The sequence below is a fragment of the Tiliqua scincoides genome, chromosome 5 (genome assembly GCF_035046505.1).
Source record: "Tiliqua scincoides isolate rTilSci1 chromosome 5, rTilSci1.hap2, whole genome shotgun sequence".
Lineage (NCBI taxonomy): Eukaryota > Metazoa > Chordata > Lepidosauria > Squamata > Scincidae > Tiliqua > Tiliqua scincoides.
The window spans coordinates 36,012,781-36,030,527 of NC_089825.1; the positions used below are offsets into that span (position 1 = coordinate 36,012,781).

Below are 17,747 nucleotides of genomic sequence, written 5' to 3' on the forward strand. Positions count from 1 at the left end.
AAACTCTGGCAAACACCAAGGTCCCTATTAAACCTTTACTTTTTAAAATTTACCAGAAGAAACCAATTCATAACAGATGTTTCAGTCTAAGCCTTACATACTATCTAAGCCTTACATACTCTGCTAATATTGCCACATTTCAAGTCATCCCTTTTAATTACTGCTAGATACAAACGGATAAATGAGGACTTGATACACTTCTGGGTGGACAGCATATTGTAAAATTATGTTTGAATACAAATATATTTACTGAACTTACAAAGCATAATAAATCCCAGTTAACATTTGCACCATGAATTCAGGGGAAATTGGAATCCTGCTGTTTATGCCTTTGTACTTCCTCACTTGTTGTCGAGGATATCCACAAACACAAATTCTATAAGAAATCATATGATTGGCATTAGTATTGTTTTAATTGCTTTAGATATGCTATAGAATCAAGGCATAATAGTTAAGACTATTGTATATTTTGTAAATCGGAAAAAGATAATCCTAAAACGCAATCAACAGACATGCTCTTTCCTAGACTGAATAATCAAATTCAAAAATTGTAGTTCACTACTAGTATCATCATTCTAGACCAGGGGTCTCTAAACTTTTAGGCCAGAGGGCCACATTAAATATCTGACATTGTGTTGAGGGCCGGAAAAATACATTTTAAATATAAACTTTAATACATTAAAAAGCCTCAGAAAGCCTAAGGCTTTCAGACGGTCCAAAAATGTCACTTCTGGTTTTTCAGGAAAACCAGGAGGTGATGTTTTTTAGGCCTTCAGAAGGCATTCTGAGGGGAGGTGCATGGTGCTCCTGGCCCTCAGAACAACCTCCAAATGCAACTGCAGCAAAGCTCTGCTCACATTTGGTTGAGCGGGCCAGAGGCTTGGTACAAGCCAGATAGAGACTTGGTACAGGTTGCATCTGGCCCCGGGCCAGGGTTTGAAGATCCCTGTTCTAGATTCTAGAAAACAGCATAGCTGATGTGAGTTGTGTTAGATGAGACACACAATACTCTTATTTGGCCAGCCGTCTATTAGCAGCCCAAGCAACAAGAGGTTTCTAGCAGGATTTAAGTCAGATTTGCCAATAGTAGCATTTGACAAACCAGGTAATGAACCATACAAAGCAGAGTAACCATTCAACTGACTTGTGAACTAAAAATGCTCAGCAACAAGTTCAACATTCTGAAGCATGTGGCTTTACTTATCCAATAGACTTGTAATGCACAGTATCAGTTTTAAGTTGAGCTTGCAGAAGCGTTAAAACCTCATTTCCTTCTCTTTAAAATTAATTTTTGGCTTCTCTGTGTATACAGAAGTTATGAAGGAGCAAACACTTAAAACCAAGGCAAGGTAATACTACAAATTTCAGTTGAAATTCATGCATCCTGACAGCCAGGATGGTGTAGTGCAGGGGTGGCCAAATTTGCTTAACATAAGAGCCATATACAATAAACTTCAGGTGTTTGAGAGCCACAGGAGAGATATTTGAGTGTATTTTAAATGCTTAAATTTACTCACCATGAATATTAACCATACATTTTAATCCAGGAGACTCAGATTATATCCATTAAATAATTATAATGTTTGAAGATTTCTTATTCCTCCTTAGCACCCAGACCAACACCAGTCCTCAGATCCATTGATTGGTGGGTTTTTCTGCTCCCCAACAGTCAGTGATGTAACCCAGGATCCCAGATTCCTCCCTCTAGTCTAGTGCAAAGTGGAGGTAATGGGAACAGAAAAATACCATTCCCTGAAGTAAAGCTTTGACACACAAACAAGAGCTTTCTTGAGGGAGAGCAACAATCTCTTACCCAATTAGGAGATCCACTGAACAGGAGCACCCACTCTCCCCAAGTCAGAAGGTTATCTGAATCTAAGACATTGTAAACCACACAGCTGCTTCACCTCTCACAAAAGTCAACCAGGGTAAACAAGGAACACTCCCTCCTAAATTCTGGGCAGACTTGAAAGAAATTTAGATGGAGCATTCTATGGACATAATATTCCTTCAGATGAAGAGCCAGACTGTAAAACTTCTCAACCAATCAGAAAAGCTCAGCTGGATGAAACTGTACAGATGCAATGGGGGCAGAAAAGATTGTTCTCTTAATCGTCATCACCTGTACAAATCAGGCCTTAAAATGCACTTTAAACTATGTTCAGTAGGATTTTCTGTGAGTTTTCCTTTACCTGTGCTTTCTGCCACTAGTCCCAGTTTTACTTTTCCTCTCTGCTTCATCAAAGCAATGCATATTCTCTAGATCAGTGGTTCTCAAACTTTTGGGAGGCCCTAGAGCTGCTGCCTGATTTATAAATGCCAAGGTGCTGTGGCTATAATGTTGATTGGGCACTGGTGCTCCCCCACAGTAGCAGCTTATTTAACCTTTGATGCACAATGCCTAATCTGCTATCAGTTTCACGAACCACCAAAAACTGGGTCATGACTCACTGGTGGGTTCAAGACCTACAGTTTGAGAACCAGTTCTAGATTTTAAAAATAAAATAACCATAAAATTGGTTAACCATTGGTTAACCATTGGAGAACCCTAAAATTGCAGCTTATTTACCATTTTCAGTGTCTTTCAGCCAAAAAAAGTTACCTTGAGCAGATCTGGCATAATGACTGAAGAGAAACTGCAGGCATATAGCTTAAGGCAGCATTGTATCGTAACAAAAGGAATGTCAATACTTCAAATCTGTGAGGGGGAAAAATAATTCTGATTAATTAAAGCTACAAAAAGACTTTGCAAATATAAACATACATCATGTACGAGGTATGTCTCTAAAATAACGAGACTGTGATTCCACCTAGTAAACAAAGCAGTCAGAACCAGTTATAACTGCATACGTAGTAACCTTGAACATGTCTGAACCTGCATGATAAGCAGCAACACTCTATGACGTTTAGTTGATTGTGAGTCGCCATTTAGTTTGGTTGTGTTTTCTGTAGAAAAATGCTAAGTTTAAAAGTTGAACAATGTGTCAATTTGAAATTTTCAGTAAAATTGCACAAAACACCAACAGAATTGGACGCAGATCCAAACCTGTTTCATAAAGTAATCACTTGTGATAAGACCTGGATCTTTCAGTATGATCCTGAAACCAAAAGACAATCAATGCACTGGAAAACACCGTCATCACCAAGAATGAAAAAAGCTCGTCAAAGCAAGTCAAAATTCAAAGCAATGCTCTTTTTTTTTTTCCCCAATATCAAGGGTGTAATTTTGGTAGAATGGGTTCCAGAAGGCACAACAGTTAACCAGCATTATTATAAGGAAGTTTTGAAAAAGCTGAGAGAAAGAGTCAGAAAGAAACTGCCGCAACTGTGGAAAAAATTGTTTCATTCTTCACCAGGACAATGTGCCTGCTCACACAGCACTTTCTGTGAAGCAGTTTTTGACCGACAGTCACATTACTACACTTGAACATCCTCCATATTCGCCAGATTTAGCACCTTGCGACTTTTATCTTTTCCCAAAAGTTAAATCAGTGCTTAAAGGGACACATTTTGAGTCAGTTGATGCTGTAAAGAAGAAAACAGATATGTTGATATGTTGAAACAACTGGCAGATATGTTGAAACAACTGGCAGAAATTGATTTGCTCCATGCCTTCGACCAGCAGAAAACAAGACTACAGTGATGTATTAGTGCAAACAGGGAGTATATAGAAGGGGACAAACATTAAATTTGTAATACCAATAAATAAAGGTGAGTTATTTAATCAGTCTCGTCATTTAATAGACATACCTCGTATAGTCACTCTTCCATCAACTTTTATACCAGCACACCATCATATCAAAAAATCTGCAATTGTAGAAATTGTAGAAGGGTTCAAAGTTTGTTTCAAGTATGACTGAACGCAGGTTCATGCTTTACCTGTTTTGTGCTGTCAACATCTCTCTCTGCAAATGAGGTCCACTATACACAACTCTGGATAAGCCATGCTGAGATAAAGCACCCTCAGTAAGAGCCATAGAACCAATACTGGATGGCTAAAGAAAATACATAGTTTAATACATTATTCAAGACATTGATAGAACATTTAATACATGTAATAAGGAGAAAGCAAATGAACATGAACAGTTTACTCCAGTTTTCAAACTTCAATAAGGAAATTGGGAACCCTGTAAGACTTGGTGGGGTGGCAGTGATGGTACCACAGTGATTGCAGTACCGCCAGGAGCAAGGGGCTTTTAAACTTTGGGGGGTCACACTGGCCTCTGGCAGGACGCAATATGCAAGGGAAGATCGATCAGAGCTATTTGCAGCAGCACAGAGGCCCTCAGAGGGGTATACGAGCCCTCCTCTTTGTTCTGTTGGAGGCCAGCGTGACCCCCCAGGTAAGTTTAAAAGCCCTTGCTCCTGATGCCACTGTGCCAAACTATTTTTGAAAGTAAAATAAAGCTGTCCCTCATTTTAAAAACAGTTGACTTGTGTGAATTCGACTTTATATGCCTGGCAAACAAAAAAAATTCGAGCAGTTTAAATAGTGCAGGCAATACAACCCCCTTTCTACTTACTAAATACATGCCTGAGAGTGAGTATGAGAGCACAGAATGAAGCTGCTGTCCTCCCTTGGTTTCAGTTCCCACATGTCTCTCAAAATTTTTAAAGAAACAGTATGTGTCTCAGGTGTAAAGGATTTTCAGTGCAATTTTGAGTATGCATGATTTCTGTTTTATGAACTGACTCTGGAACACAACCCTCATGTAAGACACAGGATAAATGCATTCCATTTCAAAAATACAGATTTTACCTGAGATTGCAGTTACCACAACTGCACTGAAACTGAAGAAGCATAAAAATACTGCTCGAAGGGATTCTTTGTGATTGAATTAACATAAAACAGAATAGTTATGGCTTTTCTAACCTCAGATATTTCTAACCTCAGATATTTCAATCTAAGGATAATCAGATTGCCCAGAATCTATTCACTATTTTTAAGAACCCAGATTATCTGTATTCATCTGGGGCCTTATAAATGCGCTCATTCCTCTAATACAGGGGTCTCCAAACACCGGTCCGTGAGCCTCTATCTGGCCCACGGCGAGCCTCTTGTCCCCTGAAAGCCCCTGGCCCACTTTCCCAAACATGACTAGAACTATGCTCTGGTTGTATTTGGAGGGTATTCTAAGGGCCAGAGAGGTTGAATGAATGAGCCTATTCATTCATTTATTCACACATCTAAGTTCCATCTCTAATTTATTTAAATTTTATACTTAAATTTTTTTTCACCGTCAAAACTGTGCCAGACATTTGATGCGGCCCTCTGGCCAAAATGTTTGGAGACCCCTGCTCTAATACTCAGAAATGTTTTCCAGCTATACCACTAAAATGACTTTTACAATGAAGGTGTGTTTTAAACCACTAAGATAACAAAACTGAAGCCAGATTACATTTATTTGAAATGCTAGAGCTTCACATATCAATTACAAATTTATATATATATATATATATATATATATATATATATATATATATATATATATATATATATATATATATAAACACTTCATGATTTATATGAAAAATATATATTATATTATATATGATTTATATGGTATATGTTATATTTATATATTATATTATGATATATATATATATATGATATATATCATACATATTAAACTTACTTCATGATATACTGAAGGTTTGGATAAGGATGGAATTGTAAAACTTAGAACCTTACTGTGCCCTTGCTTGTCAACTATTTCCTGTAAGGCATAAAAGAAATACAAATAACGCTTTCTGCAAAATACACAGAAATATATTTGAATACAGCTAAGGCAAATGGCATAAACCCCTACCCCTACCAGCTATTCTCTATGGCAATGCCACTGAATGGAGGATTTGTGGACACATGGAAATTTCTATTATAGGAGGAGGCAGAGCCGATCCTGGGTTTTCCCACACCCGGGTCCACCTCTGACTTTGCCCCCCCCCGCCCTGACCCAGAAGTAATTGCAGTGATATATTTCCACCGCAATTACTTCTATGCGGCTGCCTCCTCTCTTCCCCCTTGAAAAAAGGGGGAAGGAAGGAAAGAGGCAGCCAAGGCTCCATCAACACGTTTTGGGGCTGCTGGCAGGAGTGTCCAGAACAGAGGCAAGCACTGCTTCCAAGAGGCAGGTGGTGCTCACCTTCTCAGCACTGCTTCAAGAGGCCCCAAACGCTCTGATGAAGCCTTTCATGCTGCTTAGAAGTGGAGCAAAAGGCTCTGTCAGGACCAGAGAAGCAGCATGCGTCTCCTCCGAAACTGCAGGAGAGACGCACTGCTTCCCATCACTCTGAGGGTTGCCCCTCTCTCCTCCCCTTTCTTTCAAGAGAATGACTGGGGGGCAGTCTCAGATGTGGCCAGGAACAGCTCTGAGAGTGGCTGCAAGAGTGCAGCCAATCTCTGTGCAATTCCTGGCTGATCAGAGGGCTGCCCCCTCTCCTCCTCTTGAAAGAGAGGGGAGGGCAGGGGCAGCCCTCAGAGCAGTGCAGAACTGTTCCCTTCTAGGGGGTTGCCTAGAGCATCAGCACACTAGAAGTTGTGGCTCCCAGCACAATGATGCTCTAGGGCTCCCCTTTCCTCTGTTCTTTTATAGGAGGAGAGGAGGGGCAGCCCAGTCCAGTGCTGAATCATGGCTGGAGCAATTCTGGGTCACCCCTCCTTCATCAGGAGGAGATTTTTTTTAAGTGAAAGCCAGTAGAGCTGCCCAGTTTCTTTTGCTTTAAAAAGAAAAGACAAACATGCAGCAGGGTGGTGAGACTGGCAACAGCACCCACAAAGGGGCAGCGTCTGGGGCATTTGCCCCTCTTGACCCCCGCTACGTCCACCACTGGGAGGCGGACAGTAAGTACAGGTGTGCCCTAGTATCTACAGGGGTTCTGTTCCTGACTCTGCCTCACAGATACTAGAAATAGCAGATACCGTGGACACCTGTCTCTCCCTCACCTCCATGCAATTTAAAGCTTAACCCAGCTGGTAATTCTTCCTTAAGCCATTTCTGCCCAGTGTTGCATATGCACAACAGGGACCAAACGTGTACACCTGTGGGCCAGGCAAAATGGGTTTAAACTAGGTTGCTACAAGTTTAGGAGATCATAGCAACCTTCAGACTGACTGCTTCTAAGTAATTAGACAGCGGTTAACAGGAAATGGAACTTAACCTTGTCTAGTTTATTTATTAAAACATCCAGGCTGCTGGGAGGCACTCTTTAACTTTAAGGAAAACTTTTTTTAGCTGGGTTAAGTCATTAAACAATCTAATGGGCTTGGGGGCAGCTCCGCCCCCATTTAGTGACTTACCCCAGTCAAAAACATTTTCCCTAAAGTAGATCATAGTAATATTCCGCTTTAAGAAAAACTTATGGCTGGAGTAAGTTCTTAAACAAGCTAAATGGGTTTCCTGGTGAAGAGGGTTTGTGTAGAGCTCCCCCCACCCTGCAAGTCAATTAGCTTATTTAATGACTTACCCCAGTTAAGTTCCTTAAAGTAGAAAAAACGAGACAGGGGTTAACAGGAAGCAGTAAAGTTAATCTCTATCTAGTTACTTAGAAGTGACTGGGCTGCCAGGAGTTAGCCTGAAGGTCACTATGGGTTCCTAAACTGATAGAGACCTAGATTAAGACTTACCAGCTAGAGTATAGTTTACATCACATGGAGGTGGGGGAAGCCGGGGGCTCCCACATCGATGCATAAATGAACCACAGATATGGGATCCGTAGGTCCCCCATATACCCTTATTTTTCACCTTAGGCAAATACCACTGGTTTGTAAGAAGTTTTACTCAAGTGGAAGCATTCACTAATCTTGCCATAACTGTCAGTTTAGATGTTGTATCCTAAGGTTTCCTTCCATTCTGCAAAAAGAAGTCTTACATGCAGCAGGAAACAATTCTAGAGATCTAAAAAACCAAATCCAGCAATGGGTACCCAATTTCCTTTGCACAGTTATAATGCCAGGAAGATACTTCGGTACATGATATTTGTGGACAAGCCATACAGAAGTTCTTTGACTTAAACTGGACATACAATTTCTTCATTAGAAATAGGGATGAAAAAAGTAGTAATATCACCGCATGTAACACCTAGAACAGTGAGAACAGGGCAGAAAATTCTTATTTTCTCCATCATAACACTGGTTTGATTGAGGCATTAAGTCTCTAAATGAAGTTAATTCTTAAAAAGTAGCCATCTTAGTTGCAGAAAAAAATTGTCCCTCTTTAGATGTTTACCTGCAGCATGGAAGCACGCCTGGTCATTATTGGCAGCCAATAGTCATACCCAGTATGACTGGATCTTATTCAACTGAATTCTATTTGTACTTAATATAGTAACCAACACATTTGTTTTTCACTTTTTAGCAAAATGCATGATTTTTCTCATCTCTGTACTCAAGGGAGATAAAAGTACCCTGATAATTCAATAGATTAGGGACTAGAACACTGTCAAAAACTGGAAGTCATCTAAATGGGAAACCCAATTTTATTTATTTTGCAAATGCATTCTGGTCACCAAAAATCACAAATAATGCACTATATAGCTTTTGCATGCATTCGCAAGTGATAAACACCACATGATACAGTAAAATAAAACAAGCAGCATGGAAGGTCATGCAAACATGACAAAAGAGCAGACCACTTATGAAATATAAGGGTTCTGGTTATGAAAAGTGTCAGAAGAGCAGACCATCAGATGTGGACCACTGAAAAGTGGGGGATGTCTCTGTGCATGTGTGTGTGTACACACATGTACGTACAGACACATAAATACTGGTCCGAATGGGTCACAACTCCACACTTTTGATGAAGTAGCCATTGGCCCCAAAAAATTTATACTACAATAAATCTTACCTTTTAAAAAATGCCACAATACTGTTTTTAAAAAATATGGTTTCATTTGAGATTTCATGAAAATGAAGACAGTATACATTTAAGTCATAGACCTCACGTGTATTCAGATACACACTACTGATGCAAATGAATACCATCAGTGTTACATGACTGCAATACAAATAAAGTTATTACCATGGGTATAACCCAGGTTACAACCATCACCATACAGGGGTTAACATAATTGTATCATTATGCAATTGCAATGCAGAAATGGAAGTTGCCTGCTTCTCTTCCACCAAAGGCAAGATACTGCCCATTTTCTTTTACCATCCTTTCCAAACACTCAGGATTAGAAGTGCATATAGACACATTCCAGGTGAGAGTTATCCCACTGCTATCACAACAGACCTTCGTAGGCAGGGATATAACAAAGAATGCTTAATTCAATAGTGTAGCAGTTCAAAAAGTAGCGTCCTTTTTGAAGCTAAGGCGGCAATTGCTAAACTCCATTAACCTCAAAAACAGAGAAATATCATACTAGTACTAGTTAGTATTCCAGATTTTCAGCTTCTATCCTGACAAAACCATAGAGCCATTCTGCTAAGAGCCATTATTTGTCCCAAGAAAGATTAACTAACATCTCAGATATGAATACAAACCAAATTGTAAACTCCTAGGAGAAGTGCTTCTATGCAGCCACTACTTTGTAGATCTTTACTGGCAGAGACAGCAAGATAGCACCATATCAATTCTGGAAGAAACTGCAGCGTGAATTGCAGTAGAAGTTCCTCCCCACTGCGATAGAACTCAAACAGCTGGTGACACACTGGCTCCAGAAGCTGAAACAAAAGCAAGCATTAAGTGTCTGTCAATGGTGTAGCACAGGGGTCCCCAAACCCCAGCCTGGGGGCCAGATGTGGCCCACAGAAAGCCTCTTTCTGGCCCGCAGCCAACCTCTTGTCCCCTGAAAGCCTCTGGCCCACTCAACTTAACATGACCAGAACTGTGCTCTGAATGTGTCTGGAGGGTGTTCTGAGGGCCAGAGAGGTTGAATGAGTGAGCTTATTCATTCATTTATTCACTCATCTAAGTTCCATCTCTAATTTATTTATTTAAATTTTATATTTAAAATTTTTTCCCAGCCCTCCACACCACACCAGATATTTGATGCGGCCCACTGGCCAAAAAGTTTGAAGACCCCTGGTGTAGCACTTCACCACAAAAATTTATTTTCCCATTATTAAAAAGGAATAATCTGTTATTTTGCAAAAGAAATGTTATTAATTTCTTGCACTTCATGTAAGTCTCTTGGTTTTCTTACTTAACAGTTGCAGCTTTTTTCATTACTGGCGAACAAAGGGAGATGCCCTTCAAATTTATGTTACATAGTAGGATCCTTAAATGGAGGAAAAAGTAATGGCGGAGGAGATGGAAAGTAAGAAGAGGTATAAGAAATATGCCATCCTCTTAAGATGGCCATGTGTTGGGGGGAGGATAAGCTTGGGAAGGAAGAAAACAAGTCTGCAAAGCCAGGGTGCCATGAAGTACAGAGCAGGGTTCAATAACCTTCATTTTTCTTACTTCCTGTTACTCTGTCCTCCATTTTGACTATAGTGCTTCATGAAACAATATCCACCATTTATTCCCACATTTTTCCCAGGCTAGTTACAATTCCATACATTTACCTACCTCACTCTGTGCGTCTTGAATAACTTTGTACAAAGACGAAACCAGAGAACATTTATCTTTCAGATTTTTAGCATAGCTCGGTATGGATGCTTCTGGCACTGTCTAACACAAAACACATCAATCAATAATTCTCACTGCAGTAAAAAAAAAAAAAAAGGCTTATACCTACCCCTTCTACAGAACAGGTGCTAATCCTAGTAACATTTTCAATTATATTCCTCAATGGAGGAAAAAAACAAGCCTCAAAGTAATTGGTATTTCTGCACTTTAGTTTAAAAAGTACATTTAACACCTTGTATTGACTAATATGAGAAATACACAGGAACTGCCTTATACCAAATCAGATCTTTGGTCTATCTTAGTGTTTCTCAACATTTGTCCCCTGCTGTACTCCTTCGCATTGTTCGCCTATTGGAAGTACCACCAGAAGTTACTGGCAATGATGTCATCCCCAATTACTTCTCAACTGGGAGACCAGATGCAACATGACAAACAAGAGGTAAGAGGCTCTTTTTTTGAGCATGCAAAAAGCACACACCGAAGCTCTCTGGCTGCTGAGCCGAGTCTCCAAATGCTGCATGGTGTATTGCATTGCTGATCTCACTACCAGGGAGGGGTCCCACAAATACCACTGGCCACCACCTCAAGTACCACTGTTGGTACATGTACCACTGGTTAAGAAACAATGGTCTGTCTAGACCACTGTTGTCTGCAGTAACAGCTCTCCAGGGGTCTTTCCCAGCCCTATTTGGAAATGCAGGTGATTAAACCAAGGATCCTCTATATGCATTGAATGTGCATTTCCACTGTGCTACCATCCCACCCCACAATTATTTCATTTTACTACTACTAAATCAAAGTAGCACAGCTGAAAAAAGCAACAAAAGATCTAGAAAATGAAATTTGTATTCTGTACCACCACGCAAATATCCCATGACCATAGTCCAAGTGAGAAACTGACTTGTCCAAGTCAGATTTGATAATTGAAACCATCTGTTGCTCAATAAAATTATGCCACTCAATAACACTACCATTGTTGAGCCAGAATCTCACTCGCGCTAAAGAAAACAATTTCTCCATAACTATGCTACACAAATGAAACTATTCCAAAATCCACTTTTTGAAAGTTTAAACACTGAACAGAATACTTCAATTCTGCTGTCTATACAATGCAATCACCAGCACTTATGACTTACACAAAACTTGTAAACCAATATTTCTTTTATTACCTTGAATTCTGATAACCATTCTTCTACAATCCCTTTATCCACAGCCAACATCTTCCAACATTTGTTCTGAAATCTTCAGCCTTAACAGTTGGAAAGAAAAGGCACTTATTTATTTTGCTATACAGGACATTTATTTTCTGTACAACTGGAACCACCATAGAGTAGATACATACCCCTATGCCAAGACCATTTACTTTGTTCCTATAGTTTTGCATATCAAACACTTGTCTCATTTGAGATGCTAGAGTATAAAAAACAGTATTACACATCAACACTGCGAACATCACATTCATTCACCATGCATACAATGGTAAATTAAAGGAAGGTCCAAAACATAACACTATTCATTATGTTCTATGCTATGAAATATTTCTGACACAATAACCAGGTGCTACTGAGGCAGATTATACCCATTTTTTCCCAGCCCACAGGTGTACACATTTGATCCCTTTTGCTTTATGCAATGTTGGGCAAAATTGGCTTAAGCAAGCCAAAACTACAGCAGACGACCAGCAGATGTTCAACATAAATAATTTTTTCTGAAACCTTTAGATGTTTAGGATTGCACTGACTTCAATCATCTGATCTCAATAGCCCAAGTTCCAGAAATGAAGATATTCCCCTATGTCTGCAGTTTTCAAACTCTCTGGGAGTTTGAAACCCGCAGTAAGTCTTTGCAGGGGCAGGGGGGAGGCAGCAGGGGAAGGGGGAAGGCTCAGGGGGCTGCAGGGACTGGGATGCACTCACCAGTCCCTGCAGCAGCCGTCCCTGCAGGGCGCTCCAGGTTAGGAAAAGGGAGAGTGGAGCGATCTGCTCTGCCTCCAAAGTGGAAGCGGAGCGCGATCGCCCCACTCTCCCTTTCCCTGACCTGGCTCGTGCAGGGCTCCCCGCACACAGGGACGGCTGCTGCAGGGACTGGTGAGTGCATCCCAGTCCCTGCAGCCCCGTCAGAAGGGAAAGCGGAGTGATCGTGCTCCGCTTCCAGTTTTGCTGAGAGGGGTGCAATTGCTCCGCTTCCACTTTTCCTGACCTGGGGAGCCCTGCCAAAGGTTGCGCAGGGCTCCGCGCACCCCCAGGAGGCTGCAGGAGGTTTGGGCAAGTGCACCCAAGCCCCTGCAGATCACGCCGCAGCCTTCCCCCTGTCTCCTGGCTGCTCCGCCCCTTAAGGGGGCAGAGGCCAGGACCCACAGGCTGTGGTGTCGCGACGCCCCAGTTTGAATACTACTGCCCTATGTATACAACCTATCAATAGCAATGTTAATAGTATGGCATTTCCATTTAAAGGTCTCCAAAATCTGAGATAGATGCTTTATAGCTAACCAACACAGCTATTTTCAACTGGTGTACCACAAATGGTTCGCATGTATGCCAGAGTTTGGGTGAGGGCTATTTACTTATAAGCCACTAAGGATGTGAATCCCCTGCTAACAACACAGAATGCCTTGTCACTTGTCAAAAAACTGATGGTGTGCCCTGAAAAGTTTAGCTCCTTGTCAGTGGGCTGTGAGATCGAAATGGATGAAAACCACCAATTTAACATATAGCCACCTGTCAGTGGTCAAAATCTTGAGACAGCCTACCATGAAACTGGATTTCAAAACAATGGGTTGTCTCCTAATCAAGTAAATCCTGACAACTGAAATGACTATGGCAAATTAGTCACAATTTAAATTCCATTAATTTCAAGGAAAATTAATAATGACTAGCTTTCTTAGGGTACAGTTTAATACATTCCCTATCTTCTAAAAGCAAAGAGGACCTTCAGAGAGCACTAAAGCAGGGGTCTCCAAACTTTTTGGCCAGATCAAATATCTGGTGTGGTGTTCAGGGCCGGGAAAAAAATTTAAATATAAATTTTAAATAAATAAATTAGAGATGGAATTTAGATGAGTGAATAAATGAATGAATGGGCTCATTCATTCAACCTCTCTGGGCCTCAGAACACCCTCCAGATACAATCAGAGCACAGTTCTGATCAAGTTAAGCTGAGTGGGCCACAGGCTTTCAGGGGATAAGAGGCTGGCCAAGGGTCAGAAAGAGGCTTGCTGCGGGCTGCATCTGGCCCCCGGGCTGGGGTTTAGAGACCCCTGCACTAAAGGAACATGCTGAGATTCTGAAGATTCTAATGATCACCCCCGCCACACAGTATGAGCCTTTCAACTGACAAATAGTTATTGAATGGGGAGGAGGAAAGCTCTTCAATTCTGGATACTGTCTCCAAATTTAAATACTTGCTTCTTCAACATTCCTGCAGTAAAGGTCAGAAACTCCTGCCATAACTCCCAAGTAACTATGTACTTTTTTAAAAGCTTCCCACAGCATCAATTCTACTGTCATCTTTGTTTATCTCTTGCTCTGAAAGAGCTCAAAGTGCAGCCAAGTTGGCAACCTTCAGTCTCAAAAGACTATGGTATCCCGCTCTGAATGGTGGTTCTGGCACAGCATCTAGTGTGCCTGAAAAGGCCGATTCAGGAGTGACAATCCCTTCCACACTGGGAGCAAGTGCAGTCTGTCCCTGGTCTGTCTCCCTGGCTATGGGCCTTCCTTCTTTGCCTCAGTTTGTTGGCCAAGTGTCTCTTCAAACTGGGAAAGGCCATGCTGCACAGCCTGCCTCCAAGCAGGCCGCTCAGAGGCCAAGGTTTCCCATCTGTTGAGGTCCACTCCTAAGGCCTTCAGATCCCTCTTGCAGATGTCCTTGTATCGCAGCTGTGGTCTACCTGTAGGGCGCTTTCCTTGCACGAGTTCTCCATAGAGGAGATCCTTTGGGATCCGGCCATCATCCATTCTCACGACATGACCGAGCCAACACAGGCGTCTCTGTTTCAGCAGTGAATACATGCTAGGGATTCCAGCACGTTCCAGGACTGTGTTGTTTGGAACTTTGTCCTGCCAGGTGATGCCTAGGATGCATCGGAGGCAGCGCATGTGGAAAGCGTTCAGTTTCCTCTCCTGTTGTGAGCAAAGAGTCCATGACTCGCTGCAGTACAGAAGCGTACTCAGGACGAAAGCTCTGTAGACCTGGATCTTGGTATGTTCCGTCAGCTTCTTGTTGGACCACACTCTCTTTGTGAGTCTGGAAAACGTGGTAGCTGTTTTACCGATGCGTTTGTTTAGCTCGGTAAACGAAGAGAAAACAAAGAGAAAGAGTGTCGGAGATTGTTGAGCCAAGGTACACAAAGTCACTCCAGTTCATGAGCAGAGATTGTAATGCAGGGAGGTGAGTCCACATCCTGAACCATGACCTGTGTTTTCTTCAGGCTGATCGTCAGTCCAAAATCTTGGCAGGCCTTGCTAAAACGATCCATGAGCTGCTGGAGATCTTTGGCAGAGTGGGTAGTGACAGCTGCATCGTAGGCAAAGAGGAAGTCACGCAGACATTTCAGCCGGACTTTGGATTTTGCTCTCAGTCTGGAGAGGTTGAAGAGCTTTCCGTCTGTTCTGGTCCAGAGATAGATGCCTTCTGTTGCAGTTCCAAAGGCATGCTTCAGCAGGACAGCGAAGAAAATCCCAAATAAGGCTGGTGCAAGAACACAGCCCTGCTTCACTCCGCTTCAGATGTCAAAGGGGTCTGATGTGGAGCCATCGAAGACAACAGTGCCCTTCATGTCCTTGTGGAAAGATCTAATGATGATGAGGAGCCTGGGTGGACATCCAATCTTGGGGAGAATCTTGAAGAGGCCATCCCCGCTGACCAGGTTAAAAGCCTTCGTGAGATCTATGAAGGCTATAAAGAGTGGCTGTCGTTGTTCCCTGCATTTCTCCTGCAGTTGTCTAAGGGAAAATACCATATCAGTGGTGGACCTGTTGGCTCAGAATCTGCACTGCAATTCTGGATAGACTCTGAAAGACTCTGGAAAGACTCTGAAAGAGCTCAAAATGCAGCTAATCACTGTAGAGAATTGTTAATACTTTAAAACAGTGGTTCTCAAACTTTTCCGGCTCCCGCCTCCCCTGATCCTTGTGGCCATTGGCCACAGCTCCCCATTACAACATCTCACCTCAGTTACCCCCAATATGGGAGTGAAGGTGTTATAATTATACACTAGAAACAAAAAAAACAGCTGCCAGCACTCTGAGGCTGCAATCCTAACCACACTTACCTGAGAGTAAGCCCCACTGAACAAAATAGGACTTACTTCTGAGTAGACCTGGTTAGGATTGTGCCCTGAGTTTGTTAGCAGCACACCTGGAGGGTTTGGGAAAGGGAGGGGGGAAGAAGTGATGAATTTGCTGGGGGAGGGGAAGACTTTGTTTTGTGTGCATCTGCTAATTGCAAACCAAATGCAAACTGAGACCTAGAGACTGTTTGGTTGGAATCCTAACCCCACTTTCCTGGGAGTAACTCCCATTGAACACAATAGGTCTTACTTCTGAGTAGACCTAGCTAGGATTGTGCTAGGAAAGTGTGGAAAGGATTGCAGCCACACGGAGCAAAATTACAAATCACCCCAAAGCAGATGGGGGCTGCTCACACACATACACCCAACATGCAGACGCCACCCGTTCCTCCCAGGCAAGATGGATACAGACTGGGGCATTTGGACACCCCCCCCCCCACTAGGAGCAGGCTGGCTCCTTCCTTCCCAAGTAGCCTTGACCAATCCCAGGATGCCCAAGGCTAGGGGAACACTGGGAAATGTAGTCCTTGGGGCGAAGTTGCACATGGAGAGAGCTCCATGATGAGATGCAACACCTCTGCCTGCCTAGCCAGCCTTCTCTCTCACCTCCCCCCACCATATTTCACACACCCTCCCAGCCTCACGCTGCCCCACCCACCTCGTTCACAGCTGCAGAAAAGCAGCAAGTCAGGAGGCAGCACATGCAGCAGAGCAGAGCTCAGCAGCAGAGCAGCTGCCAGCCACCTCTCTCCCTGAGATGCCTGGCGATGCCCCTGGAGTCTGGCCATGCCTCACTAGGGAGGCGGAAAGTACAGATTGAATACCTCAGCTTTGAAATGATTGTACTGAGATACAAAAACTTGGTACCTTGAATGCATTTATCCTACATGATCATCAACTACAGGTTATTTCTTGGAGAAAGGTTTCCAATCACTGTATCTCTTCAAAAGGATAATAGAACTAACAGTGTGAAACATAGCATTCAGGCAGTTTAGTATTTTGCAACTCCAGGAAATTTACAAACAAAAGTATCACCCAGAAATTTCATCCATGATATATCAATCCTTCTGTAGCCTCTTACAAAGACATTTTAATTAAACAGAAATTTACACAGAAATTTTCTGCCACAATGGGTACAAGCATCTTGTCATGGGTTGGCATTCCATCTCCCACCCAGAAACAAAAAGTATCCAACTGTCTAAATAAAGTTCTTATTTTATTAAAAGTTTGACTAATGGAAAACCCTGAAAACAGGTTCATTGTTCCATGGGTGGGCACACAAAGATGATAAAGGAAACATGATCAAGGAATCTTACAGTGTGGTGAAAAATTATGTCCTATGTGTCTTATGTTAAGATTTACTATAGCTGTATTATATTATAAATTAGAGAAAAGAGGCACAATCTGAGAAAAAGTTTCAATAATCTGGACATAGTAAGTGAAGCTGTCCCCAAGTCTCCTGTTCAAGTCTTATGACTAGAGGAAGTCTAAAACAAAACCGTTTTTTTATGGATGGCAATGCTATCCATAAAAGGGGGGGCTGAAAGCAGTGGTGTTTTTATTCCAAATTATTATTATTATTATTTATATACCGCTTTTCAACAGAAGTTCACAAAGCGGTTTACAGAGAAAAATCAAATAACTAATGGCTCCCTGTCCCAATAGGACTCACAATCTAAAAAGATGCAAAAGAACACCAGCAGGTAGCCACTAGAAAAGACACTGCTGGGGTGAGGAGAGCCAGTTACTCTCCCCCTGCTTAAAAAAAGAGGAGCACCCACTTGAAAAAGTGCCTCTTACTCAGTTAGCAGAGGTTTAATCATTTTAATCATTTTTAAAGCATTTTTATAAAGTGTAATCAGTGTCATATAGGTGATATGGCTGTT

The 17,747-nt window shown here is 42.0% G+C and overlaps 1 protein-coding gene across 3 annotated transcripts in view; it reads right to left on the reverse strand.

Moving 5' to 3' along the window:
* The window catches only part of HYCC1 (hyccin PI4KA lipid kinase complex subunit 1), a 64,254-nt gene that overhangs the window by 22,800 nt on the left and 23,707 nt on the right, over nt 1-17,747 (reverse strand). For 2 of the 3 annotated variants that reach the window (XM_066628558.1, XM_066628561.1), the window contains exons 2-8: nt 11,744-11,823; nt 10,515-10,616; nt 9,485-9,664; nt 5,637-5,717; nt 3,880-3,995; nt 2,603-2,698; nt 260-376 (exon numbers count right to left, since the gene is read on the reverse strand). In XM_066628558.1, the coding sequence (XP_066484655.1) occupies nt 260-376; nt 2,603-2,698; nt 3,880-3,995; nt 5,637-5,717; nt 9,485-9,664; nt 10,515-10,616; nt 11,744-11,794 (743 nt within the window). In that variant the 5' untranslated portion in view covers nt 11,795-11,823. The remainder of the gene's footprint in view (nt 1-259; nt 377-2,602; nt 2,699-3,879; nt 3,996-5,636; nt 5,718-9,484; nt 9,665-10,514; nt 10,617-11,743; nt 11,824-17,747) is intronic. The other variant, XM_066628559.1, reaches the window with a different exon arrangement.